Raw genomic sequence first — 27232 nt, forward strand, 5'->3', positions numbered from 1 at the left:
ACATGAGAGAATGAATTTAAGGTGCACATTTTCATTACACAAAACTGTTTGTCTTTACCACTCAAACCAGCAACAGATAAAGGATATTTAAATCAGAGTGTACTTTGCTGTTTGGTGATTGTGCCACATCAAACCACAGGTGAATACATGAAGGTTATAAAGCACTTTTGGTTTCTTCTCATGCCAGCGCATGTTATCACTTCTAGAAAACCAATTAAAAATTTAAATTATATATGACTACTGTATAACAAATATAGTACTGAAAATAGTGTTGTATGCACCATTTATGTTAAATATGGTCTGAAATTTATTTTACATGGAAAATGTGTAGCAACCCTGTATTACAATATATTATATTGCATAATATTACAACATTTTTTAAAATAGAATTTATTCCTGTGATGCAAAAGCTGAATTTTCAGCATTATTACTGCAGTCTTCAGTGTCACATGATCTTTCAGAAATCATTCTAATATGCTGATTTGCTGCATTTCTTATTCTGTGTTAACAACAGTTGTGTAAACCATGATATTTTTTGCAAGTTTTTTTTTTTATGAATAGCAACAAAAAAAACTTTATTTGAAATCTTTTGTAACATTTGTCACTCAGAAAACTTGCTAACTTTCAAAAGAAAAAAAATCATACTGAACCAAAACTTTTGAACCGGTAGTATACTTTTGTTTACAGTTATTTAACCAAACTTCACTTTTAGTGTATCTTCCAATGTTTTATAGTGTTCTCTCACATTTTGAGCAATAACGACACATCTTTGATTTGCTCTGACATCTTGTCATGTATATTTGATGAACATATTTTCTTCCCAATGTGCACTGACCATCTGATAACTCTTATCTGCGAACACAAGTGAATCTCACTGTAATACGGGCCTTTTGAAAATCGAGATCTGTATTGTTGCTATATTTGTCAGACATTTTTTGGGCTGTTAATGATAGGAAGGTCATATGTGCAAGCATGCACGCTTGGATCGTCTCAAGGCTCTGTTTGTACACTGTCAATGTTACTCTCAGATACAAATTGCATCCCAATATTTTTTGTTTTCTTCTGTCAGTGTGGGCTCATGATGGACTGATACACTGAAAGCAAAACAACCAAAATCTCTTAGTTTGCGAAGGACTATATAGAAATGATCAAGTTTTAGCGAGACCACCAGGTCCTAGAGAAGTGCAATAATCTTATCTAAAGCCGAAGGACAACCATACTGTATGAAAGACCAAAAACAAACTATATATAGAGGTATAAATGAAGCCACTCAATTATGTATCCTGTTGTGTTAGAATGTAAAAATGGACCACAGTGTATTTGGATGTCACTGCTCTGACCTTCGTTGATGTTGACCAAACTTTGCATATTTGATTTCAACACTTATATAAAATTATTTTTTTGTAATGAAATTAAATACTGCCCAGTTATTTCAACAGCAACTGTTACTTTTTGCAGACTATATCATGAGTGGTTTACAATGTTTGTTTTCTCCTAAGCTGCTAAACCTTACTGGACACATGCACAGATGTAAGTACAGTATGTTTGTTTGTAAACAATAAAGAACTGGAAAAGTAGTATGTGTGGCTTTCTGATATCCACTATTTTTAAAACTTTTATACTGAATCCCAGGACGGCATCATTTTTTTTTTTTTTTTCATGTAGCAGAATACACATGCATATACACAAACCAATGTGAACAGACAGGGATAAACTCAAATCCAGTTAAACTAGTTACGCTACAGGAAAGCTTGGGGTTAGTTTCAGTTTTTTTTAGTTTTTTTTTGTATCAGCAATGCCTCATTCATCCATTCACTTGTACCTTACCCGACAACTGTTCAAGCCATTCATTACTACAGTATACTGAGTGATATGAATGTGGCGTAATAAGACAACAGCCTTCAATCTTTACAACACTGAACAGATTCTCCAACTTGCAATTGGAATTGCCTTGTTTAGTCATTTAAGTCAACAGCATACTGTTTTTATTTATATTATTATTTGTTAACATGGTAATTTCCTTACAGTACTTCTGTAAAAAAAAAAAAAAATAGCAAGAAAACAAGGCCTCAGTACAAGTGTGAATGTTCAAAGATGACATCCATAAGCATACATTCAAATGACAGCCTGGAATCTTAAATGCTGTTTAGAGTTTGATTTATGAAAAGGGTCATAGTTCAAGCTACAGATACATTAGCACAAACATATCATCACTTGGTAATATTATGCATAATAGAGCAGAAATTGACATCAGCTCACCCTGACAAAATAGAAAATATAATGTACGATTTGATGGATTCGGGTGAGTTTACATCAGCCAGCTGCCATATATCCTCTATTCTCATTGTTTTATGAAATATTTACATTATTGTTGTTAATATTGCACAGTATGCACAGAAGGCACCCTTAAACCTGCGTCAGAAAGCTTGAATAAAAAGATAATTTGGACACTGAACCACTTGCGTTCTGGAGTCATTACATTAACGCTGTTTGCCACTTTTGAGACGGTTGTTTCTGACTGGTTATATACTGTATTTTAGGGCAGGGAGACTAATTCTACTGAATTTAAACAAACCAAAGGTGGCTGATGATAAAATATTTCCTGAAGCTACTAAGAAATATACCAGGACACAAATGATAGTTAGGTCTCCAATGTTTTCCAGTTGTTGATTTCACTTCCTAAAACACATAAAACAGGGACAGAACTATAGTCTTGGCTATTGAAATTAGTGGCATCTCTGTTATAATCAGTCAGAATGGACACCCTTAAAAGTGATACAAGGAATGCACCAAAATTGAGAATTTACACATGCATTAATACAGCAGTAAACTTAGGCTAGACTAAGCTCTTAACTAAATGAAGCTTCAATAAATTGGTCTCAGATAAGCAACTAATTGAATTGGCATAACAGAATCCATGAAAATTGAGTATGGGCAAGTGAGGGTAACAGTAATTTTAAATGTACTACAGTGTAAGTGCACATGGAGGAGTTAGTTTGTGTGTATATTGAGGGTACACTACAGTCGTGAAATTCAAAGAGGTTCCATGTGGTGTTATGCATAGTGAGAGAAACCTGAAGGCACACCAACACACTGGGAATGGTTGAGGAACAGGCAAGCAAACCCGGTGTTCCCTGCTCCCTCATTCCCGTGGTTCATTAGGTGGCGGGATCTTGACGTCCGACGGCTCCACTCCCCAGATCTCACGGGCGTACTCCGTGATGGTGCGGTCACTGGAGAACTTTCCAGAAGCAGCGATATTCCTGATCACTGTTTTGGTCCATTCTTTTGGGTTCTGAATAAATAAATAAATAAAAAAGAGTGGGGAATTTTACTTATAATGAAAGAACAAAGCTTAAAAGAAAGTTGCTATTGGGAAACAAGCAGTTTTGCCTATACATCTATTTCTCAAAAATCAGTTCTACATTTTGAGCAGTGGAAGACACATTTAAACTCCATTTATTGGCTGATTGATCCACTTGGTCATTTTCAGATTATGACCATCAGCTAACAATTAAAAGGAGTGTTAGGCGCCCACTTGTGTCAATTACAAAAACATTTTCTGTTCTCAGATGTTTTATATAATTATAGTTTACAACATTTCATTAAAAATGCAGTTTAAAATTAAATATAGATCATAAAGAAAAAAATATTTAAAATGTTCAAATTACGAAATGGACACCCTGGTCTCAGCCATTGAAAAACCCATATTGGTAGACCACCACTAATGAATATCCAAACCATCTTAACTCACCCTGTAGAGTTCATTAACTTTTTCTTGACTGCTGATATACGATTCATAGTCTGCAAACACCTTGAACCTGAAAGAGAAAAACAATAGAAGTCAGACACCTCCTACAAATGCAAAAACAAATGTGATAATGGGTAATTGTTTCATAGTTTCCATAAACCTTATATTCACGTCAATATACACACATATACATATATACATATATATATATATATATATATATATATATATATAAATTAGATACACCTGTAAGACACCAGAAAATGTAAACTATTTCAAGAAGCAATAAATTACAGTGCAGTCTTTGCTGCCCACCTGTCATGATTCATGAGCATGTTGACAATGTCTTTGAAGAGTTCAGGCTCTTTGGGGCTGAAGAATCCAGTGCTGATTTGATCCATCACCTGTTTGAGTTCAGGCAGGCGCTCGTAGTATTCCCTGGCATTGTATCTAGATCACAAACAGTGATGTTATTGTAAACTTAAACTATTAAACGTTGTTTTTCACTCACTGAAATAAAGCTGAAATCAAATAGAAAATAAATATTAGATAAACTTGAAAAAGATGGACTCATGAAAAAGTAAATATGTAAAAACAAAAGCATAAAAAAACTAAAATGGCACAAAAAAAAAAAAATCACATAACTAAAATAAACAAAATTTTAAATTTTCAGCCTTGTGTAAACAGTTGTGTAACAAGTTTATATTATAATGAAAGGATGTGTGACATACTCTTATATAAATGAGCCAAAACCCACATTTTTTTTACTTTAGCATAATCCAGCTAGCTCTTGAACATTTTTTTTTGTGGTTGATTAGAGGTTGCACAAATGAAGAAAAGGTTGATGGGAAAAAACAATTTCGAGAATAAACAAATAGTTCTCTATTGCAGGTTTGGTCATTTTCTTAATTAGCAAAGCCTTTAAGCACTGTCCCAATAACCCAGAATCATACCGTCCCATCCGCCTAAATTGTGACAAAATAAAAACAACCCAATTCTGAAAATAGAAACATGATATCACATTTTTTATTGATTTTGTTGCAGTAGAGCATCATATTCATGTTTACATCAAAGGTTTGTGTAAAATAGTAGTTATGACAATTGTATGAACTTATTATGAAAACTAGCAAAAGCTTGTAATTTTCCTCATGCATCTAAGGGTCAACTTCCTGTTTGATGCCTGCTCCGCCCACCTACATGTGTTGGGGAATTTCATTTGTCTCATATATGTCTCATAAATGGCTCTGAATATAAGATGCTGTAATGCTAGAGAAAACCAGGTCTAAATGCTGTAATATTGGAGAAAACCAGGCCTAAGGATATGAAATGAACAGAAAACTAGGCCTGAGGGGAGGTTGAATAAGGACAGGAGAAGAAACTGGGTGAAAGGACATGAAAAAGGCAGGTTGGTTAAGGACAGGAGAAGAAACTGGGTGAAAGGGCATGGAAAAGTACCTGAAAATCATGTATGAAGCCATTTTTAAAAAGGTACGCATGCGCAAAGAAAGATACGCATGCGCAAAGAAGGTTGCCCCAATTAAAAATGAAATAACGATGCAGGTGTTTCTAATCGTGGCGACAGGCCAAGGAGGAGCAAGAAGAAAAAAGATAACTGTATGAGCGCTAATTGGACAACTAACGATAAGAGAAAGGTATAAGATCTGAGTATTGACCATTGTAAGATTCAGATGACTAGCTACCATCTCACTTTGTTGAACTGCTCAATAAAGTTATTCTTCTGAGACCTGAAACTTCGACTCTGAAAGATTTCTTCTGAGACCTGAACCAGACTTTGAAGAATTGAACCAAAGATCGAGAATTTGCCACAACATATTTGGCGGAGCCAGCCAGGAGTGGAGAAGGGGTCGGAGTAGCCACGGTGGGCATGCTGACAGAAGTCTCACAAAATAAAAGGCGCCAATAAAAATAAGGTAAGCAGCTTTTTGCTTATATTTTTGCTTTGTGAGGCTCCTGGTAAGCGCCTGGGTGGTAACGGCCTTAAATAAAAGACCCCACCAAAAAGAACCTAAAAGAATAAATTAAATTAAAAAGAGAAAGAGTCGAGCTTTCAGGTCCTGGAGAAGCGCATGTGTGTGAATGAGTGCATGAATGAATGTTAAATGACCTATAAGAGGAGCTATAGGGGGTGAGCATAAGAAGTGCTATGTTTCACCTGAGTGAATGTTAAATGACCTATAAGAGGAGCTATAGGGGGTGAGCATAAGAAGTGCTATGTTTTACCTGAATGAATGTTAAATGACCTATAAGAGGAGCTATAGGGGGTAGACATAAGAAGTGCTATGTTTTACCTGAATGAATGTTAAATGACCTATAAGAGGAGCTATAGGGGGTGAGCATAAGAAGTGCTATGTTTCACCTGAGTTAATGTTAAATGACCTATAAGAGGAGCTATAGGGGGTGAGCATAAGAAGTGCTGTGTTTCACCTGAGTGAATGTTAAATGACCTATAAGAGGAGCTATAGGGGGTAGACATAAGAAGTGCTATGTTTTACCTGAATGAATGTTAAATGACCTATAAGAGGAGCTATAGGGGGTAGACATAAGAAGTGCTATGTTTCACCTGAGTGAATGTTAAAAACCTACAAGAGGAGCTGTGGGGGGTAGATCACAAGAAGTGCTGTGAATTTGCCTGTATGAATGACAAAGATATAAAGGAACGCTATAATTGTTGTTAGTGTTGTTAAGTGTAAAAGTGTGCCGGCTGAGGGATAGCGTAAAAAGTGGAAGATCTGCAGAGAGAAAAGAGAGAACATTGAATTACAATATATCAGTTTAATAAAAATATTGATCAAAACAGGTGATTAATTTAAAGAAAAAGTTAAGAGAATAGGTAAAAATTCCCCAGATAGAGAGAAGGGGTGCCTTCTGACTGTAGAAGCAGACGGAGTGGCCTTGCAGTCAAACTGGGCACACTGCCAAAAAGCCCCTGAGCTACTGATAAGAGAGAGACTGAGTTGAGGGAGAAAGAACAACAGTAATAAAATTGTGCACAGTGAATAAGAAGCTTCAAACTATGAATTAACAAAATAATTGAAGAAATTGATGGATGGCAAAAATCTAATTGGCGAAAAGAAATCCCAGAAATATAGAAACTATAAAGCAAAGAATATCCCAAGATATTGGTTTCGTCGTTTGTTTGGTCACCTGCCAGATTGCAAGCTCTGTGACCCTGACAAAGAGACACAACCTCTACTAGACAAAAAGTAAAGTCTATTAGTATATTAGGAAAAGCAGTGAAAGTGTGTGAGTGTTGTAACGTGAGAAGCGTGTGTGTGTTGTGTGTGAGTGTGGTAATATGAGAAGCGTGTGTGTGTGTGTGTGTGTGAGCGCTGTAGCGTGTGTAACTATTCCAGCACAAGAAAACGCGTTTGGCGTAAAGAAGTACGCTTTTAATGCAAAGAAGTGCTGCATTTTTATATGTTTGTTTGTCTTAAAGCGTGAGAAGCACGCAAGTAAATGTAAGAAGTGCATTTACATTAAACGTAAGAAGTGCGTTTAAGCGCAGACGTGCGCCAAAAGTGCAAGAAGTGCACTTGGGGGGGGCTGTTAGTCTATTATTTGTTTGTTCGTTTCGGGTGTTTTGTTTGTCTTAAATGTAGGTAGTGCACTGAGTGTTTGGTTATTTTTACCAAGACTGAGTGGTGAGGAGGGCAGTGTAGAGAGAGGTTAATTAAATATATACATATATGCAAGAAGTGCATTAACTAAATAAAAAGATTATTAATAGATAACTGAGATAAAATAAGGTGGTTAAAAATACAAGAATAATATTATGTTTCAGGAACATCTTTAAGAAAACCACTACACTACAAACCACAAGAGGTGCCTTTTTGCTTATCTCTGGACACACGGCGGGTCCAGTCTGGGCGTATTGCCAGCAAAGCACTTAATTAACAGTTGCTTGTCTAAAAGTCTGGGCGTACAGCCAACCTGGGCATACAGCCAGCCTGGGCGTATAGCCAATCAGCAAATCACTTGTCAAAATTCTGGGCTTACCGTCAAAAGAGCACTTAAATAGTTAATAAATTTACCCTGTGTTGAGCTACAAGTGGTAGCTGAAATTAGTAAAACTGAGACAAAGTTTTGAAAAGATAATAATAATATTAAGATAATATAAAAATTATGGAGAAACAAAGATTTAAGAATTAAATGGATGATGATGCTCTGAGAATGGTCTTTTGATCGAAAGCTTAGTGGTTAAAATTGGCTTAATTTAAGTGTGCGGACAATTTATTTTTAATTAAATGGATGATAAAAATCGAATTAGTGAATAAAGAGTACAAAGATATAAATATCAGAGAACGAGAAATATTCCAAGAAATTGGTTGTGTCAACTGTTTGGCCACTCGCCAGACTGTAAGCGCTGCGATCCAGACAGAGAAACACAGTTTTTGCTGGACAAGAACTGAGTAACGAAGCATTGTTTTCCGCATTTAGTATAAGATATCAAATAAAGAGTGAATGTACGCGTATGTGTGTGAATGAAATCCCGGGTGTGTGAATGAATATACTAACAAACTAAGTGTATCTGAGTTGAGATAAAGAAATAAGGAGGGAGAGAAGTGACAGAGAAGGAGAGCCTTTTTATTCTTTGACATCTTAAAAAAAAAAGAAAAGAAAAAAAAAAAAAGACACATGTGGGCCAGAGTGAGAGATCATTATGAGGCAGAGGAGAAGAGAAAATAGAGAGAAAGAAAGGACGAAGACGATTTTAAACAGGCATTAAAACTAACCAAAGGCATTAAGAATCACTTCTGGTTAGAAAATGAGTTTATAGATAACGAAGGGCAGAGACAGGAGTTGACAGACCAAAGGAAAAGTGAGCTCTTTAAAAATCGACAAAGATCACAAACTTGGATCAGCTTGAGCAAGAATGCTCAACTTAGTGGATTGGCGTAATGTGATCAAAAAACAGTTAACTCTTGAAACCCTGAGGCCACACCTGAACAAATTCAATCCATCTCTTACTTATTTGTATAGGGAAGGAGATATAACTGCACGAGGCCAGTGGTTTGAGGAAAACACAGCCTTTTGAATTAATATACCTGGGGGAGAACATAATTTGGCAGCGCAGTACATAGAACAAGATAGAAGAAGTGACGCGAAGCCATTGTCTAAGGTACCAATACGAACCATTTTGAAATATTTTAAGAAAACAAAACAAATACCTGAATTGTTAGTCATAAGTAGAAAATTAAGTGATTGTGCCTTAACTAATTGAGTGGGGTACAAATATTTAGGTGCTGAAACAATGGCTTCGGTGTCACCCCAAGAAGAGACCCCTGTAGAACAGCTTGCATCACAATATCCGATATGCAGGGATACAATTAAAAACTTGTCAAAAAAGTGGGAAAAAAGGACCAAAAAATTAAATACTAAGTGGCCAGCAGAGGGAACATTTGATTTGGCTATGTGTAGGGAAATGGGAGCTCTGATAAAAAATCATAAAGCCCATGATAAGAGCAAGAAAAGAGATGAGAAACGGGGAAAAGAACAAGAGGTGTTAAATTTATTTAAAGAAAAGGGAGCACAATTGATAAGAGAACTTAGAGAGAGAGTAGGGAAAAAAGAAAGCATAATAGAGACCCCACCCCCATATGCACCATCCTATGACTTGACTGGTAAACAGTTCCCACTAGTGACTGGAACAGTGGCTATAAAAGGCAAAGTGAATTTTGAAAATGAGAAGGAAGAAGAAAAGAAGGTGAAACAGGACTGTAGAGGAGCAGAGGCTGCAGACATGAGTGACCCTCTAATCTTATCAAGATGGGATGCTGTGAGCCGTGAGGGGAGTCAGGGAAGTGACTTAGACCTCAAACACCTGATTGACGCTCACGGAAGCCCTACATTGACTAACCCGTATTTCCATGCAAGTCAAGCTTTGAAGGAACTCGGAGGAAAGACGGGGAAGAAGGTGGAGGTTGACAGACAACAACGAGCCAGACTTGACCGAGAAGAAATAGAACGAGATATACGGATAACTAAAGAACAGATCGACCAAGAAGCTGAAGCCATGCGAAGACTCCTAAGAGACTCCATGAAAAGGGACCAACAGAGACTTCGGGAACATCAAAGACGAAGATCTCATTCAGCCAGCCCTCACAGGGAATACAAGCATGTGTCTGGAACCCTCCTTTTAGAAGAAGCACCCCCAAGCGAACCACACTGGAGGAGAGGAGGCAATTTGAGAGAGATACCAGCACGCAAACTGAGTCCATATAAAGATGAAGAGGAACAACTGGAAGAAGATCCCTTACAATGCCCCATCCTGATCAAAGGACATCAAGGACAGTACGTGCCATGGGCAGGACAAGATCTGGAGGGACTGATAGCCCGCCTCCCTGACCTACATGAAGGGGCTGGCAAATGGATCAGACTGCTGGAAGAAGAGACAATGGGAAAGATACTAGCCATTGGAGATGTCAAGGCCCTACTGGCAAAGAGCGTTGGAAGTGCAAAGACTAATGAAATCCTTAAAGCCTCTGGACTTGGAGCTGCAGTCGATTCGATCAGGATGGATGCCACACCATTGGACAGGCACAGAGCTGCAATATGGCGGGCTCTTCGAGAACATTATCAAACTCAGATGGATCCGAAGATGCTAAAAGGGGAACCAATAGGAGATGAAGAAAATCCAGTCACCTATGTTCAAAGACAGTTAAGAAAGTGGAAGCAAGAGCTGGAGAGAGACCCTGAACGGGATCCAGTAATAACAGCACTGTTCAGATCCGCCATAATTGACGCCATGCCTCCCTCTGTAAAAGCCAAGCTGGAAGATGTGGTCGGGTTAGGCTCAAAGACATTAAAGGAGTTCAACGACCATGTGGCTCACGCAGTGGAACAGTACAGGAAGAATGAACTAAAGCTGAAGAATCAAGAAAGAGAGCTTCAAAGAAAATTGACTCAGCTACAACTGGATGAACTGCTTAACAAGAAGAAGAAAGTACAGGCTGCAGTAAAGGAAGTTGAAGATCAGTCTGCAGTGATGGCTGCTGTAAACATACCAAGTCAAGTGCCACATGTCATACAGCAAGCTCCAGCCAACATGGGTCAGAATGTGCCAGTCAACGCAGGAAGCCCACAACAACCAAGTGCACCCATTGTGATCTACCTTCCTGAACACCAAGACAACAGAAACAGAACAATGCCAGGAAGAGGAAGACAATACAACAACCAGTAGAGAATCCCAGACCAACAAGTCATATGCTGGGGATGCAACCAGCCTGGACACACCAAGAGATTCTGTCCAGTTAACCCATGGCCTCAAGGTGAATCGCAAGATCAGATGAATCAACCATGGCAACAGAGACCTCAGAATCAACCACACCAAGTATCAGGAGCCGTCAACCCATGGCGTGGTCCAGACCAAGGATACTAGGGATGCCCAGAAAATCCTACGGGGGGGGCCGCTGCCAATGTTATCATCCAATGCTGACCAAGAACCTATGCTGCGGGTTAAAATAGAGGACAAGATGATACCCATTATGCTTGATACAGGGGCAACTTACACATGTTTAAGTCCAAATTATGCCTCTCACCTCCCCAGGTCTGGAAAATACGTCAAGACAGTAGGATTTTCGGGACTGACGCAGCTAATCCAAATGACAGCCCCTGTCAGCATAAAAGTCAAAGACTCTGAAATGAAAATTCCTATCCTAGTGTCTGATCAAACGCCAGTCAATTTGTTGGGTAGGGATGCGATATGCAAACTAAAATTACAGATATGGTGCTCTCCTGAAGGGATATACATAGAAAATGCAGGTATAAAACAGATGACAGTTATGGGTAGAGCTGAGCAACAAGAACCACAGACAAACATATTCTGGATAGGGAATATAGATTGGGGAGTAGGGGATACACTTGAAAAATGGGGAAGATATATAAAAGAGCAACTTCAGAAACCAGTTCCCCCAGAAACTGAATTCCATTGTACAATGAGATATGATCCCCTTAGAGATCCAAAAATGGAAAAAGAGTGGTTAGAAGGAACTAAAGGACAGACTGTGTGTCTGACTTCAAATTACATAATTGTAGGACCAGAGGGAGCAGCGTTACAAATTGAACACTGTGAATTCACTAATAATTGGTTTAGAGTAGATGATTCAGTACCACATGTTACATTATTTATAAATGAGGGGAGTCAAGCACAAGATCTAGGCCCAATGATGTTAAAGGCAGAAGGAAGGCTTTGGGAAGCCACTGATAACCCTTTCATTTTTCAAACAAAAGATATGACACATCTTAAAATCATCTGCACAACCAAAATGGTAGGGATTCCAAAATTGATAGTTGAGACAGTAGAGAAAAGCGAAGTCTAGAATGGATGAGCTTATCTCAGCAATGGAACAACAAGTGCCTGCACAGTTATGGTCAAAACATGACACAGATGTAGGCCTAGTTAGATCAGAACCCCATTAGAATTGTAGTTAAACCAGGAGTTAAATTATCAAGAAAGCAACAATACCCATTGAAACGTGAAGCAGTGGAAGGGATAAAGAAAACAATTGATGGATTGGTTAAGGCAGGAGTACTGATTGAGACAATCAGTTATTGTAATACCCCAATTTTACCAGTTAAAAAAGCCAACAAGTCAAAGTGGAGGTTAGTGCACGACGCTATTGACGAATGTTCCACCTGCTGCTAATTATTTCACTGTGATTGATCTCTGTTCTGCATTTTTCAGCGTTCCATTAGCGGAAGAAAGCAGACACCTTTTTTCCTTCACTTACCAAGGTAAACAGTATACATACATTAGAATGCCTCAAGGATTTAAACACTATTTACACTCATCATAAGACTGCTGAATTATTAGAACAAGGACGATTTGTTTTGACACAGGCCAGATGCTTAGCATATTCTACATTGACAACTTATCCTGATATCACGATAAAGCGATGTACCACAACAAATCCAGCTAATTTTATAGGGGGAAGGAACACCTCATGAGTGTATTTCTGTCTCTCTAGCTTTTACTTATCTGAGACCAGGTTTGGAATCAACACCAATTGTTGATGCAGACGTAGATTATTTTGTTGATGGCTCATGTTTTAGAGACCACTTAGGTAACCATGCTGGTTTTGCTGTTGTACAAAAAGATGGAGACAATTTTACTCCTGTATTAAGTCAACATTGTGAGCAACCTTGCTCAGCACAATTGGCTGAACTTAAATCACTTACTGAAGCTTGCATATTGGCTAAAAACAAAGCAGCCAACATTTATACTGACTCTGCATATGCCCATGGCGTATGTCATTTATTCGGTGCAGTATGGAAGCAAAGAGGATTTAAAAAGTGTGATGAAACCCCAATTCAACATGGAGACCAAATTACTAAATTGATTACAGCTATGATGTTTCCTAAAAAATGGGCCATAATTAAATGCCAGGCCCATAAGAAAGGTAATGACTTTGTCATCAAAGGCAACAATGTGGCTGATATGCATGGAAAACAAGCCTCTGGATGCCAATTAGCTGTAATGGCACCCTAAGTCCTGATCCAGCCTCTCCCCACCGTAGAAAGTATTGCCCAAATGGAGTCCATAGCAACACCACCTGAGATATACCTATGGCAGCAAAGGGGGGTGACAAGAGATTCAGACAATATATGAAGATCACATGAAGGCCACATGATAGCCCCCACCCCATCGCTTAACATTTTAATTCCGGATTCCCACAGTTTTGATCACTGTGGAAGGGGGGAAATGATAAGGAAGATAAAAAGGCAAGGATTTTGGTCCCCATACTTACAAACAAGGGTAGATTAATTTTTTTAATGAATGTGAAATTTGTGCAAAAAATAATGTCAGAAAAGGAACAGCAACCCCAATAGGCTCTATTCCAGTTCCAGAAGGATCTTTTAAGCATCTAGTAATGAATTGTGTAGACATGACCGAATTAGTAAGAGGAAGAAGATACATGTTGGTTATTATAGACAGGTTACAGCCAAGATGGATACCATATGAGTTTAAAGCTAGAGACGAGGCAGCAGCAGGATTTGAATCAATATTTGTATGGATAAGGCCAAATAAGAATGGGGAATGGATTAATTACATATATTACAATCAGCAGAGATTCATCAACTACATAGATCAAGCACTTGATGTCTTAGGTCACCAACTAAAATACACTAGCAGAATGACATGGCAAAACAGACAAGCCCTGAATTGGTTATTGGCAGAAAAAGGAGTATGTGTAATGTTTGGATCTGATTATTGTACCTTCATCCCCAATAACACAGCCACGGATGGATCTTTTACTAAAGCCATGAAGAAAATAAAGGAATTAAGACAGGAAGTTGCTACCAATGCGAGGAGAGACAGGAGCTTGGGATACTGGTTTGATTCCATATTTGGATCATGGAAAGAATGGCTTATTAAGGTGGGAATAATAATAGCAGTGACTATTGGTGTTGTTTTTGTGTTGTTCTGCTGTATTGTGCCTTTTCTCAGATCCATGCTGGCTAGTGCAGCTGCAAAACAAATGATCAATGTGTCAGTGAAACCATCAGGCATTGACATTGGATGTACCAACTCAGGAGTATATCCAATTGGCCCAGGCTTGGACGAACTGGATGACTTCCTGTGAAAGGTTGGGTGAAGAAGCAAGGAATAAGGGTACCTTAATTACTTTTGATTTTGATAATCTTTTTACTCTGTTTTTGACAAGATAGGGAGATAGCCCCACTGTGTATTTTGATTTGGGGATAAAATTAGTTAGAACAATTAGAGCATGGGTAGAGTAGGAAGTTAGTTAGAGGGGTTTTTCTACATTCCTTTGGTTTTATATAAGGGCCCTTATTTCCTGAATATATTTACTCATATAACCAATATAATCTTTTTGCATGTTTTACTTATATAATCATACGGAAGAAATTTTATATATAATCACACTAACTGTCACTTTTATAATGTGTGTATGAGAGGGGACGATAGAAGGTTTAAAGCAGGTCATTGCCCGTGGTACGAGGTAATGCAACAAGAAATAATGGGAAAAAGATAAGAATGTTTTTTATTACTATTAATCACTTTATTCACTTACTAAACTTTTATATTTTTTGAATACCTTATATATTCCTGTAACAAGTCAAGAAATTTGGAACTTACATGCATTAGACCATTGGAACATGTATATAGTTATAAGTGCAAAAGAGGAATTATTTGCAAGCGCGGTCATCGTCTGTTGAAGAAACAAGAGCTGACTCAACTGGTGGTTTAAAAACCCGCTGTCTGCTCCAACACCAGATAGCGCTCTAGGCAAGGCCTGGGCACCTCTGGCAACGATGGAGCAACCCAGATAGCACTCCAGGCCACCGGAAGCGCCTGCGCAGTTCCTCTGGCAACGTGGGACAGCTGCTGGAATTCAAGTTCATACACTGTGATTGTGTTATTGAATGTTTGATAACCTGAAGTAATGCATCCCCTTAAACTGATGATGTGACAGGAAGGTGAGATCTTTTACTCCACTCTAGCCAATTGGGGGTGGAGATGTTTGGTCTTACTCTTCCTCCAGAGTGTGCCCTTATGATGAAGGTCTATTGATAAAGTTGGATGGTCCAGGTTGGCCATGTTTGAAAGGTAATGCAGAGAGAGATCTATTCATGAGGACACACCCTGGGTAAGAACGGTTTGAAGGTGGGACTAGAAAAAGTCCCAAAGGGGGGATGTGTTGGGGAATTTCATTTGTCTCATATATGTCTCATAAATGGCTCTGAATATAAGATGCTGTAATGCTAGAGAAAACCAGGTCTAAATGCTGTAATATTGGAGAAAACCAGGCCTAAGGATATGAAATGAACAGAAAACTAGGCCTGAGGGGAGGTTGAATAAGGACAGGAGAAGAAACTGGGTGAAAGGACATGAAAAAGGCAGGTTGGTTAAGGACAGGAGAAGAAACTGGGTGAAAGGGCATGGAAAAGTACCTGAAAATCATGTATGAAGCCATTTTTAAAAAGGTACGCATGCGCAAAGAAAGATACGCATGCGCAAAGAAGGTTGCCCCAATTAAAAATGAAATAACGATGCAGGTGTTTCTAATCGTGGCGACAGGCCAAGGAGGAGCAAGAAGAAAAAAGATAACTGTATGAGCGCTAATTGGACAACTAACGATAAGAGAAAGGTATAAGATCTGAGTATTGACCATTGTAAGATTCAGATGACTAGCTACCATCTCACTTTGTTGAACTGCTCAATAAAGTTATTCTTCTGAGACCTGAAACTTCGACTCTGAAAGATTTCTTCTGAGACCTGAACCAGACTTTGAAGAATTGAACCAAAGATCGAGAATTTGCCACAACACATGTCACACCAATGAGGGCATCCAATTTTGACTATGAGGTGTCTCAGCTAGGGCTCGACAAAAAAGGTTTTATTTTCACTCATTAGGAGAGAAAATAAACTCTGTATAGTTCTAGTATCCCATTTGACCTTATGTCCCAATCACCCTCAATTCACTCCTATATAAATAACACTAAAATAACAGCGATCACAAAACAAATCCAGTCAAAAGGAAATAATTCCACAAATGTCACAATCAGGAAGTTACATTTATGTTTGGTAACACTTTACTACAAGGTTTCATTTGTTAACATTAGTTAACTACATTAGTTACCATGAACTAACAATGAACAATAATTATAATGCATTTATTAATCTCCAGATCTGTAACAAACTATCAATGAACAGTTATACTTTTAATAACTAATGTTAGAAAAGATGAATAAATACTGTAACAAATGAAGTGCTTATTGTTAAGTAATTTGCAAATGCATTAACTAATAGAACCTTATTGTAAAGTGTCTCCATGTTTGACTTTATCATTCCTCCCATCTAGACCTATGTTCTCTCTCTTATTCGGTTTATATCTGTTCTCACCCCTTTTTGTCCATGGCCTCCACATCCTCGACCCGCATGCCAAAGATGAACAGGTTTTCCTCTCCAGCTTCTTCTGCCATCTCCACGTTGGCGCCGTCCATGGTGCCGATGGTCAGAGCGCCGTTAAGCATGAACTTCATGTTTCCCGTCCCGGAGGCTTCAGTGCCTGCCGTGGAAATCTGCTCGGACAGGTCGGCAGCAGGGATCACTGAAGAGCAAAGCACATGACAAATTCAAATTCCATTATAACCCATGACATCCAATAAATAAAATAACTATGATGCAACTATAGCAAAATTAATTAGATTATCTTGACAAATATCTAATAAATCTGATATTTGTATGGCTATCCATCAACAGCTGTTAATGCGTTTACTCACCCTTCTCAGCTAATGAGACTCTATAGTTCTCCAGGAAAATGACCTTCAGTCTGTCTCCCACCACAGGATCATGGTTGACCACCTCCCCCACTGAGGTGATCAGTTTAATGATAATCTTTGCCATGTGGTAGCCTGGAGCCGCCTGCAGGAGGCAGTGCAGGATCAGAGATAAAAGCACTGGACTCTTTTGAACAGTGGTTCACTTCTCAACCTTTTGGACTTTGAAGGCCCCCAGAGTCCAACACAATTTTCCAGCTGCTCGTTTTCAAACTTTTTAACAGAAACTGGGAGTGTCAATATATTTAGCTATTTATTTGACTGATTCCAGAAGTTTCATAAACAGTATGTTCTTTAATAAATCAATAGTTGTTGAGGGCTGGGGAGACAAAAATAAATATTAAGTTTACACCTTGGTTTTATGTAGGTTTTTTTCAGCATTTCAGCGAAGTTTTAATTAAGTTTGCTGAGAACTCCTAATTGAGAACTACTGCTTTAAATCATGTCAATCTAAAGTACACAAAAATCCCAAAATGACAGTTATCACATACTATAGTGATCACTAATATTATTCAGAATCCCTTAAATTATATATACTTAATGTTTATATATATATATATATATATATATATTAATTCACTTACCTTTCCTCCAATCATTACAGTCCTGGGAACAAACTTCTTGTTTGGTTCTTTCTTGATCCCTAGAAAAGTGCAGAATAAAATAATTTATAAAATCAGATTCACTCATTAAATCATTCATTAATTCAAGCCATTTTAAAAAAGGAATCTATGAAATAATTATTATAAAACAAAACAAAAAAGTGCAATGTTTTCTTTGGTCAGTTCGTCAGTGCTCAGATAGGTGGCAGTGTTCAAGCACTGATCTTCTATCTTGAATACATCGCTGTGTTTTTCTTTGTGTATTTTCGTACTGTTGTATAAAGTGATGACATGAAGGCAGTTGAGCAGTTGTCTCTTGTACTCATGGATTCTTTTGACATGGATGTCAAAGATGGACTCAGGGTTTATCTTTACTTTGTACTCATTCTCCAGATAAGCTGCAAACTTCTGCTTATTCTCCTAAAAATTACAACAATAAAAAAAAACGTTAAACATGATGCCAAAATTCGAAAAAGACTCCAGTACATTATAATGATCAAAATCAAAGAATGTATGTCTTTATTTATTTTTAAAAAACTCATTTAAATGTAGACCTGCTTCACTTTAGCCACATCCCGAATGAACATTTCATCATTGATGAAGTCCAAAAGTTTTTTTAGTTGGAACAGATCCGTCAGGAAGTCCTCACCAATTTTCTGAAAGGGAAAGATAGTGAGGGACAGAAAAAAAAACTGTGGGGGTAGAGCAAGCAAGAGTTGGATAAAATAAAATAACAACATTTTAAATAAAACACTACACAACTTTACACCAACTGCATGAATAATAAGTTAAGGCGGCCACCTCAGCGATGATGTCAGCCAGGCCAGGGTTGCAGAGCAGCAGCCAGCGACGAGGTGTGATGCCGTTTGTCTTGTTCTGAAACTTCTCCGGCTCAACATCAAAAAAGTCCTTAAATCTTAAACCAGTTTAAAAAATAAATTAGTTCTAAATGTAACCATCAAAAAAAACTTAATGTCAATGTACAATTGACCTAAATAGCATTAAAATAAAAATGCTCCCATGGCTCCCTGGAAATAATTCATTCGCTGTCAAATATTTTTGTATATACTTATACACTCCACTCACACAGTGCTTTTGACAATGTCTGAGTGAATCCGTGCAACTCCGTTGACGGCGTGTGACCCGACCACACAAAGGTGAGCCATGTTGATCCTCTTTGGATCGCCCTCCTCGATCAGAGACATCCTGCGCAAGCGATCATGGTCGCCTGGATACAGCGCAGCAATTCTCTACAACAGAGAGTCCATCAGACCAACCAGAAATAACTATAATGACCTTGAGTTAGCGTATGTGTGTATCCTCACATCCAGATGGCGACGGTTGATCTCATAGACGATCTGCAGGTGTCGTGGCAGAAGCTTCTCAAACATGTAGACAGGCCAGCGCTCCAGAGCCTCGGGTAACACCGTGTGGTTTGTGTACGCACACGTCTTTGTGGTAACCTCCCATGCCTACATACACACACATGCACACTTTAATGCGGATTTTGGAAAGTTCTATTATAAATAAAATAACAAAATGAATAAAATAATAAAATAACTTCCAAGAAAATTGTACTTAAAAAAAGTTGTCTGGCTGAATGAACAATACTTTTCATTGTATTAGCAATACTTTATCTATTACTCATGTCAACATGACAAGGCAGAAAAATATAAACGCAGAACAACAAAACAGCTTTCAAGGAATTATCTTAAAACACAGTTTGACAGCCTGAACACCACACCTTTTCCCAGTCCAGCTGCTCTATATCCACCAGGATTCTCATGAGTTCAGGAATCGCCAGAGCTGGATGAGTATCATTCAGTTGAATCGCCACCTGAGAGAGTGGTTTTGAAACCGTTATTCTTTGTGAGAGCAAAAACCTTTGCTGTTTTTACATTTGTGACTGAAAATTCAGTCAATTAATGCATTTCATCATGTCAAATAACCTTTTCAGGGAAAGCCTCAAAAGAGGTGCGCACGGGATCCCTGCAGCCAAACTTTGACGATTTAAAGCGTCTGATGATGTCCTGCAGAGTAGCAGCCACCACAAAGTACTCCTGCTTTAAACGGAGCTCCTTCCCTTCGAAAAACTAACACATGCACATACAAAGAAATACATTCATATTAAATACAGACACACTGAAAGCTTTACAAACAGCAAAACATTCCATTTACTGTCAGTTTTTTCGGACAGAATAACCAAGCATTGTGTTTTCTTAGTTTAGTAGTTGTGTGAATAAAAACAATATACACTACTGTATCATGACACATAGAGCCACTGTTGCTCAGAACATATTAGTCTTCCATTTTCATACTTCCTCAATGTATTACACGTCAGTGGCACTGTTGCATAAGATTAGAGTTTTCTCTGCTGAAATCTGCTCATGTCAGTCAGCTAAAGCTTATTTTACATACCAGCATTGACAGAGTCTAAATTTACACACATGATTGTCAATGTTTGTTATTATAGTAACTTAACGCACATCATGTTCAAATTTCTGCTCTCTGTTCTCTCTCTCTCTGTGTGTACATTCTGTCCATCAGACCATCAGACATCCTCAGCAAGAGTTTTATAGCATTGAAAAGTGAGTGTACGTACATTGTCATTGGGGTAGAGCACCCGGGAGATGTTCTCTGCTAGGTTTCGATCCAATACAGCCTGGATGTAATCTCCCACATTGACTACAATTAAGAGAGAGTATTTCAAAATTACATGCTAAAATGCCTGTTTTGTCGAGTATTCCTCGCTAGCAGTCTTAAATGAGTTAAATGAAGTCTTAAATTAACGTAAAGAGTTGTGATAAAATGGGATGCACGTCATATACTGTATGGCATGTCTTAAAAGTGACAGCAGCCTAATAAACCCGCTGCTGTCTGTCATTAAGAGAATCACTCGCTGCTCTTGGCCGAATAACTTTTGTAGCTTTAATAAGGATTAATCGATATTTAATTTATAATTTACGCAGTGAAGGTTGTGAAGTATTTGATAACTTTATTAAATTTGTATATATCCTACCTGTTAGTGCTTTAAGATTTTCAGGTAGGTCTGTTTACAAGGTTACACATGGGTCAAAAACAACAGCAAGGCAAGTAAAAATCTAAACTGATCTGACTGGGCCAAAAAAACGGAGCCCTAATATATATATATATATAGGACAGGTAAATGTGACATTTATTATAATGGGTTAATGTGAAGATTGTTTTAAGTTCACTTAAATTAAAATATTTTTTAAAGCCTAATACATGCTCAAATGTATAGCTTTTAATTATACTGTAATTCTGAATGGCTATAATTAATGGTTAAAATTGAGGGGGGAAAAAATCTATTTCATAGAGACATCTAGCAGTACTGGTATCGGTGATACTGGGCTTAAACAAATATTTAAAACTCAGGCTAATGTCTTTATGTTGTTTCTACATTAATGTGAAATTTTAAAGTTAGATGCTTTATTAATGCATCTTGATTAATTACAGAAATGTGTGAATAATTCATTTTTAATTCAATAGTTAATTTTTTTTTAATTGACAGTACTAGTGTGTGTGTGAGTGAGAGTATGTATACCGGTATATATATATATATATATATATATATATAACACAAAACCTTACGAATATGTGTCTAATATAGAATGAGACTTTGACTGTAGAGCTCAGAGGCCCTACAATCATGAAGGACCTCTCAAAAGCAGGCGTATCTATGGGTAACACTGGCCTGTTGCCAGCTGCTCTCCTGTTTCTGTGCTGCTGATGCAACTGCTCTGGTGAAGAGGCCTATATTTAGTATTCTACACAGAAACCATTCTCCCAGGAAACAAGTTCACTTTTATATAAAAACTCAACGGAGAAGGTAAGTGTAGACTCAATCAAACTAACAGTAATATAAAAGACTATTTCAAAAATACTGCAAGCAACTGGAAATTTCAAGCATGTAATAATCTTAAGCTCACACAAAGCTCACCTGGAATCCTCCAAACAAACCAGAACAAAGAAGCTCACTTAATTTCAGCGATTCAGCCAAAAGCAGAACCAAACCAGAAATGTGTTATACTGAAGCTCAGACTGCTGATCATGTGAGCTGATCATTGTGTTGACTCACATTCTTGCAGGTTGAAATCATTAGGTGCTTTGGCAGACCACAGTCTCATAGTATTCACAGTGTTGTTTTTATAACCAGGCACAGGAGTGTCATAAGGCATTGCAAGCACCACCTGCCAAAGAAAAGACAGAGCGGTACAGTAAAATATAGACAGAACTGACTTTAATTTTGCCATCCTATTTATCCACAATTACAGTAACATTCAAAAGCTCAGTAAGGGTTTTTTTGTTAAAAGAAATGAAGGACGCATCATTAACTTAATCAAGTGTTACAAAAAAGATAAATTATGTTCTTTTTACCTTTCTATTGAAAAAAACATGTATAACAGTTTCCAAACTTATTAGGCAGCACACCTGTTTTCAACATTGATATTAATAAAAAAAAGTATTCTTGAGCACCAAATCAACATATTAGAATTATTTCTGAAGGATGTGACACCGAAGACTGGAGTAATGATGCTGAAAATTCAGCTTTGCCATAAGAATAGTTATTAAAGTATTAAAGTTATTTTTTACTGTAATCATTTTATGAAAATATTTTAATAATAATTAGAAATAATATTACTGTTTTACTGTATTTTTGTTCAAATCAATGCAGCCATGAGCATAACAGACTTCTTTCAGAAATATTACAACAATCTTTTGAATGACAGTGAATGTGGCTGCAGTTTTTTTTTTCTATAGCCATGTTTTCCCCCTGATATCCCACAGCACTAGATTATCACTGACTGACCTGAGTGTCAACCCACTTTGGTCCCTCATGAGTTTGCTCAACTCGGCCATAGAAATGCACAGGAAGCATGTACTCGGGACGGGCCTTCTCCCAAGGGTTACCATAACGAAGCCAATCGTCAGCTTCCTCAACCTAAAAAAATTAAAAATTAATATTTCAATATTTGATCTACTAACTAAATAAAATGCAATGCAATGAAATGGTAAACATACTGAAAATTACCATTATAAATACTATTTTTCGGGTTTGGTTTACCTGCCAGCCACTGGCGATCTTCTGATTGAAGATCCCAAACTCATAACGAATGCCATAACCATATGCCGCTAAACCCAGAGATGCCATTGAGTCCAGGAAACAAGCTGAGAGAGAAAGCAGACATCAAACGTCCAATATGACGGGGACAGGTACTAGGATGTAGGGAGTTTTAAATGTACTGTAGGTACCTGCAAGACGCCCGAGCCCTCCGTTTCCCAGCCCTGCATCCTCCTCAATCTCCTCTAATTCTTCCAAATCCAGTCCAAGCTGAAGATCAATATATTGCAGAACAGATCATGTTAAAACACACACACACACACACACACACACACACACACACACAATAAAAACATATATACAACACAAATGTTCACATTGGGCAACAAAATTTCAACCGATCATGCAAATTTCGTGCAGTTTAATGTTTCGGCAATTTCCGTGTTTTCTCATTCAAACAAGGAAGGGTTTAGACTAAGAGTTTTGCAAGCCTGTGGCAACTGGTCTACATCCCCCATGAGCGCTCTGTGGGTGAGCAGGGGAAAAACAACAGCTGTTTCTAAAGTTTCAGGATGTTTAAGTAACAGAGCTCTGGGCCAGTTCTGCAATTCAGTAACAAATGCTTTACAAGAGCATTAAGTTTGCCATGACAGTGATGCATTTTACCTGGTAGATGGCCTCATCACAGGTATTCTGCAGCCCAAGATTTATCATGGTGTTCTGTAGAGTTCTGCCCATGTAGAACTCCAGAGACAGATAGTGGATGCGCTGCAACAAAAAACACACAAATAAAACCTCACTGCATGTGCACAGAGATATCTGAACTAGCAGATCATGTAGGCAGAAGACCATAGAAAAGATGTGACAATACAACCTTACAGTGATCAGAAGACGCAACATTTTACTGTCTAATAAAATTATAACATTATACTCTCTTATAACATTACAATTAATCAGTATATAAACTGAAACAAAAGGTCAACCAATATGTTGTTTTTTCCCCTCAAATTGGCTGTTTATATTATATGAATTCACTCAAATATTATAACATTTATTTAAATATTTTATACAAATATTTGAAAACAGGAAATGTGCATTGCCCACAGACAAAGATGTTAAATGTTTGAATTAAATCAACTCTTAGAATAAATAAATCACTTTAAAATGATCAATGAATTTGTCATGCAATCACAAATTACTAATGACACATTAACATAACTTCCCTATTTATTGTGTTATTAATGTGATATGTTAATGTGTCAATATTAATTTGCAATTAACTGTCAATTGCTTTGTCCTGTTATTAAATATTTTTTAAGAAATGAAATATTTAAATAAATATTATAATATTGGAGTAGATGATTGTAATATTATAATCAGCCACTTTGCTCTCTAGAAAAAAAAAACATTGATCAAACATTAGTTTCTTTCCCAGTTCAAATATTAATTAATTGTAATGTTAGAAGAGCGATTTTATCAGAGAAGTAAATTGTTGCAGTCAGTGTACGCTTGTACTTTCACACTTTTTATATGGTTTACTGCCTACTTATACTCTCTGGTATGTTACTGAAGTACAACATGCCTATTTTAATCTTGTTGGCTTGGTATCAACTTTTCATAAGAGTTCATTCATCAGATGTCTGCACTGGGAGAAGTTTACAGACTGCTGAAGGCCTCAAATCCACATTGAAAAACATCTGAATACCACAGTAATAAATAAATGCATGCTTCAGTTTAACATGCTGAGATGGGGCTTAATCACTGCATAGTGCATACTGTGGGTTTAAATAAAGCGACAGTGTTTTACTGTTTTTCCAAGGGTCTGAACTTCAACAAGCGTAATGCTTGACAAGAGTGAAGTTCCTAGAAATGCTTCACATATTGGTGTGCTCAACCATACAAAGCTATCTGCTTCCATTAAGAGATATCTAGACAGGAGGGACAACACAGGCTACAGGCTTTCCTTACTGGCTCAAAGGACTGCTGAAATTAAGCACACAAATCTCTGGAAAGCAGTCAAGCCCAGAACAGGAACATTCAATAAATAAATAATTTCCAAAAGACCTAAAGTACAGAAAATTACCATGTAATGCTACTTAAATTCAAATTACATGGTTAGATTCAATGTTCATCAACAAACAAGTCACATTAAGCTTCACAGCCACATCAATGGAACCACAAAAGACTAAGAAAAAAGCACTTTCTCCTAGTTACTCTCCAAAAAACCATCATGACCTCCCAACTCAATAGTTGTCTATTAATAGCCACAAGTGATGCTGCACATGGACCATGTCAATGCATTAGATAAAAACCTATTATCTTCAACTGGATTTGACAGTATAGTGCAACTGCAATATGTACTTGCCCTAGTGAGCACAGAGAATAAGTGGTTGCAAAATACTTAACTAATGATGCCCTAATATGACAAGTAACAGATCACACTTTTTTAACAGCTGACCCAATGTCAATGTATGGCCAATGCATAGAACACCAAGCTGAGGAAACAAATACAGGCCTTTAACTCTCCCCAGAAAACAGTGAAATTAATGACTGACTCACAATAAATGAGGAAATGACTGTTCAGGTCATATTCACTAACATTTACAATGCACTATGATGAATATGATAATGGTTTGTGCACTTAATTTTAACTAAAGAAGACACTTGTGTCATACAGCAGTGTGCAATTCTGCAGTAATGCAATTATGGAGGCCCAAACTTGCCAAATGCATAAACAAAACGTTTAAATTCGTAAACATAAATTCCACATTAAATGCATTTCATGTAACTTATCCCACTACTGCACAAACATGCCACTTCCTCGCTGCAAGAGGAGGAAGAGATCCGTACCTTCGGGTCTTTCTCATAGTAATACTGCTGAGTGCGGATCCAGCGGCCCACCAGGTGATCCCGCACCGTGTGAGCCAGGGCGAAGTAATAATCCCGCGGGGTGGCCACATTGCGGTCCTTCACTAGGGTGAAGTGAAGATGCCTGTTGAAGCTCTTTTTGATTTCGACAACATCCCCCAGTCCAGCTATACCACGAACACTGATCTGCTTGCGCTTTTCCTGATCGGTTAGAGGTTTGGACATGTTGCCAATGCGTTTAAAAAGCAAAGAATGAAAATGTGGACCCTTGACTTGTGCACAAGTTTGTGCGGTGCAGAAGGACTTTACACGCACTGTTCCCTGGCTTTGAGACACACCCCTTTGTCAACTGGGGAAGAAGGTGGGCGGGCTTAAATCCAGCCTCTTTATTGGCCAGTGAAACTATCGTAATTGCGTTCCCATAGGTTTCGTGAGACGTCAATCATCCATGCAACGCTAACTAGCCACAGGTTTAATGTATTCTGACCTAGGTGAGCCAGTTTGAGCGAATTCGCCGTTTTAGTGTATAATCAACTGCATTTGGGCCAGCAACTATTATATAATATAGCATTTTGTAACACCATTGCCTTTTTCAGCTCGTGGTAAAGATGACTTAGACTTACCCATATCCTTGCGCTTCATACGAGTCGAATTTCCATTATTATAACTTTTTACTAATTGATACAGTTCCGGATTGATTTCGATCCACAATCTGGCCGTATATGGAGCCTTCAAGCACTCAATAGAAAACATTTAGAAGTGGGAGGAGTCGGATTTAGAAGTGAAATCTGATAAGTACTGTATATGAGTGGTTGACTTGCACTTAGCGTGATGGACTACTATACTTGATCTATAGCTATTTTCAAACATATAATTATACCTAACTTAATCTGCCATGGACCCCCAGATATAATCATTCATCCTAGTGCCAAGCTTTCCTTTCATCCAAGAATTAAAATCGAAAAGACATCTTTCTATTATGTTGCATTATTGTAGACGTCTATATATTATTTATTTAAATCAATCAATTTATAAATAATCTTATTTATTTGTTAAACTATTCCACAGACCCTCAGCACCTCCTTTGTCGCCCCCTTGGGATCCCCGGACCCAAGTTTGAAAATCCCCGTTTTATGGGGTTCAGACAGGAATGCAAGTTGATGTGCTCTCAGGCACATGGAACTGTATTTTCATACCGTTTTCCATATATAGTCAATGGCTTCCACTGCCTTGTCGATACCCATCATTTGCTCCAAATATAGGCAAGTTACAAGGCAAGTTATGCTCACAGACAAGGACAAGGAAACTCATATTTTTTAAATGCTATACAGATTAGAAAATGAAGTTCCTTTTCTAAAAACCTCAATACAACATCCTATGAGTAAACCTGAGTAATATATTGTGACATTTCGGACTGCCCAACCCCTGCATGCCTTAGTGTTGCGACACCTGCTGGTGCAAAGAACGAACAGCAGCAAGTTTGTACAGTTGAAGGACGTGACTGGAGCAAACACAAGCCAGACCACATCCTGCTGTCTCACTTTATGACTTTCTTGTGAACTTTGTGTACTTGCACTTTATCAATACTGGAAGCAAAGTTTT

The 27232-nt window shown here is 37.8% G+C and overlaps 1 protein-coding gene and 1 long non-coding RNA gene across 2 annotated transcripts; one reads left to right on the forward strand and one right to left on the reverse strand.

Moving 5' to 3' along the window:
* Nucleotides 1-1979: 1979 nt before the first annotated feature.
* pygb (phosphorylase, glycogen; brain) lies at nt 1980-25956 on the reverse strand. Its single transcript, XM_056234996.1, has 20 exons — nt 25613-25956; nt 23429-23530; nt 22954-23032; nt 22766-22869; nt 22511-22642; nt 21779-21890; nt 20282-20364; nt 19629-19772; nt 19424-19516; nt 19005-19151; nt 18766-18929; nt 18481-18595; nt 18234-18335; nt 17952-18099; nt 17662-17720; nt 17021-17162; nt 16641-16848; nt 4067-4201; nt 3755-3821; nt 1980-3295 (listed from the first exon to the last, which is right to left on the reverse strand). Exons 1-20 carry the CDS (start codon nt 25853-25855, stop codon nt 3143-3145), a joined length of 2532 nt encoding a protein of 843 aa, XP_056090971.1. The 5' UTR covers nt 25856-25956; the 3' UTR covers nt 1980-3142.
* Nucleotides 14622-15984, forward strand: LOC130070575 (uncharacterized). The gene is made up of 2 exons (XR_008803894.1): nt 14622-15513; nt 15545-15984. It is a non-coding gene; the product is annotated as an uncharacterized LOC130070575 (long non-coding RNA).
* Nucleotides 25957-27232: the final 1276 nt, after the last annotated feature.

The sequence above is a fragment of the Rhinichthys klamathensis genome, unplaced genomic scaffold (assembly GCF_029890125.1).
Source record: "Rhinichthys klamathensis goyatoka isolate OS25496 unplaced genomic scaffold, OSU_Roscu_1.1 h1tg000412l_1, whole genome shotgun sequence".
Classification (NCBI taxonomy): Eukaryota; Metazoa; Chordata; class Actinopteri; order Cypriniformes; family Leuciscidae; genus Rhinichthys; species Rhinichthys klamathensis.

What these genes read in the sequence shown, in the direction of transcription:
- pygb (XM_056234996.1), bottom strand. Translation starts at nt 25,855, where the DNA reads ATGTCCAAACCTCTAACCGATCAGGAAAAGCGCAAGCAGATCAGTGTT. An exon ending in CAAAGTGGGTTGACACTCAG is followed by an intron (nt 21,891 to 22,510) that starts GTCAGTCAGTGA and finishes TTTCTTTGGCAG; the next exon opens with GTGGTGCTTGCAATGCCTTA. An exon ending in CTGTAATGATTGGAGGAAAG is followed by an intron (nt 17,163 to 17,661) that starts GTAAGTGAATTA and finishes TGCCTCCTGCAG; the next exon opens with GCGGCTCCAGGCTACCACAT.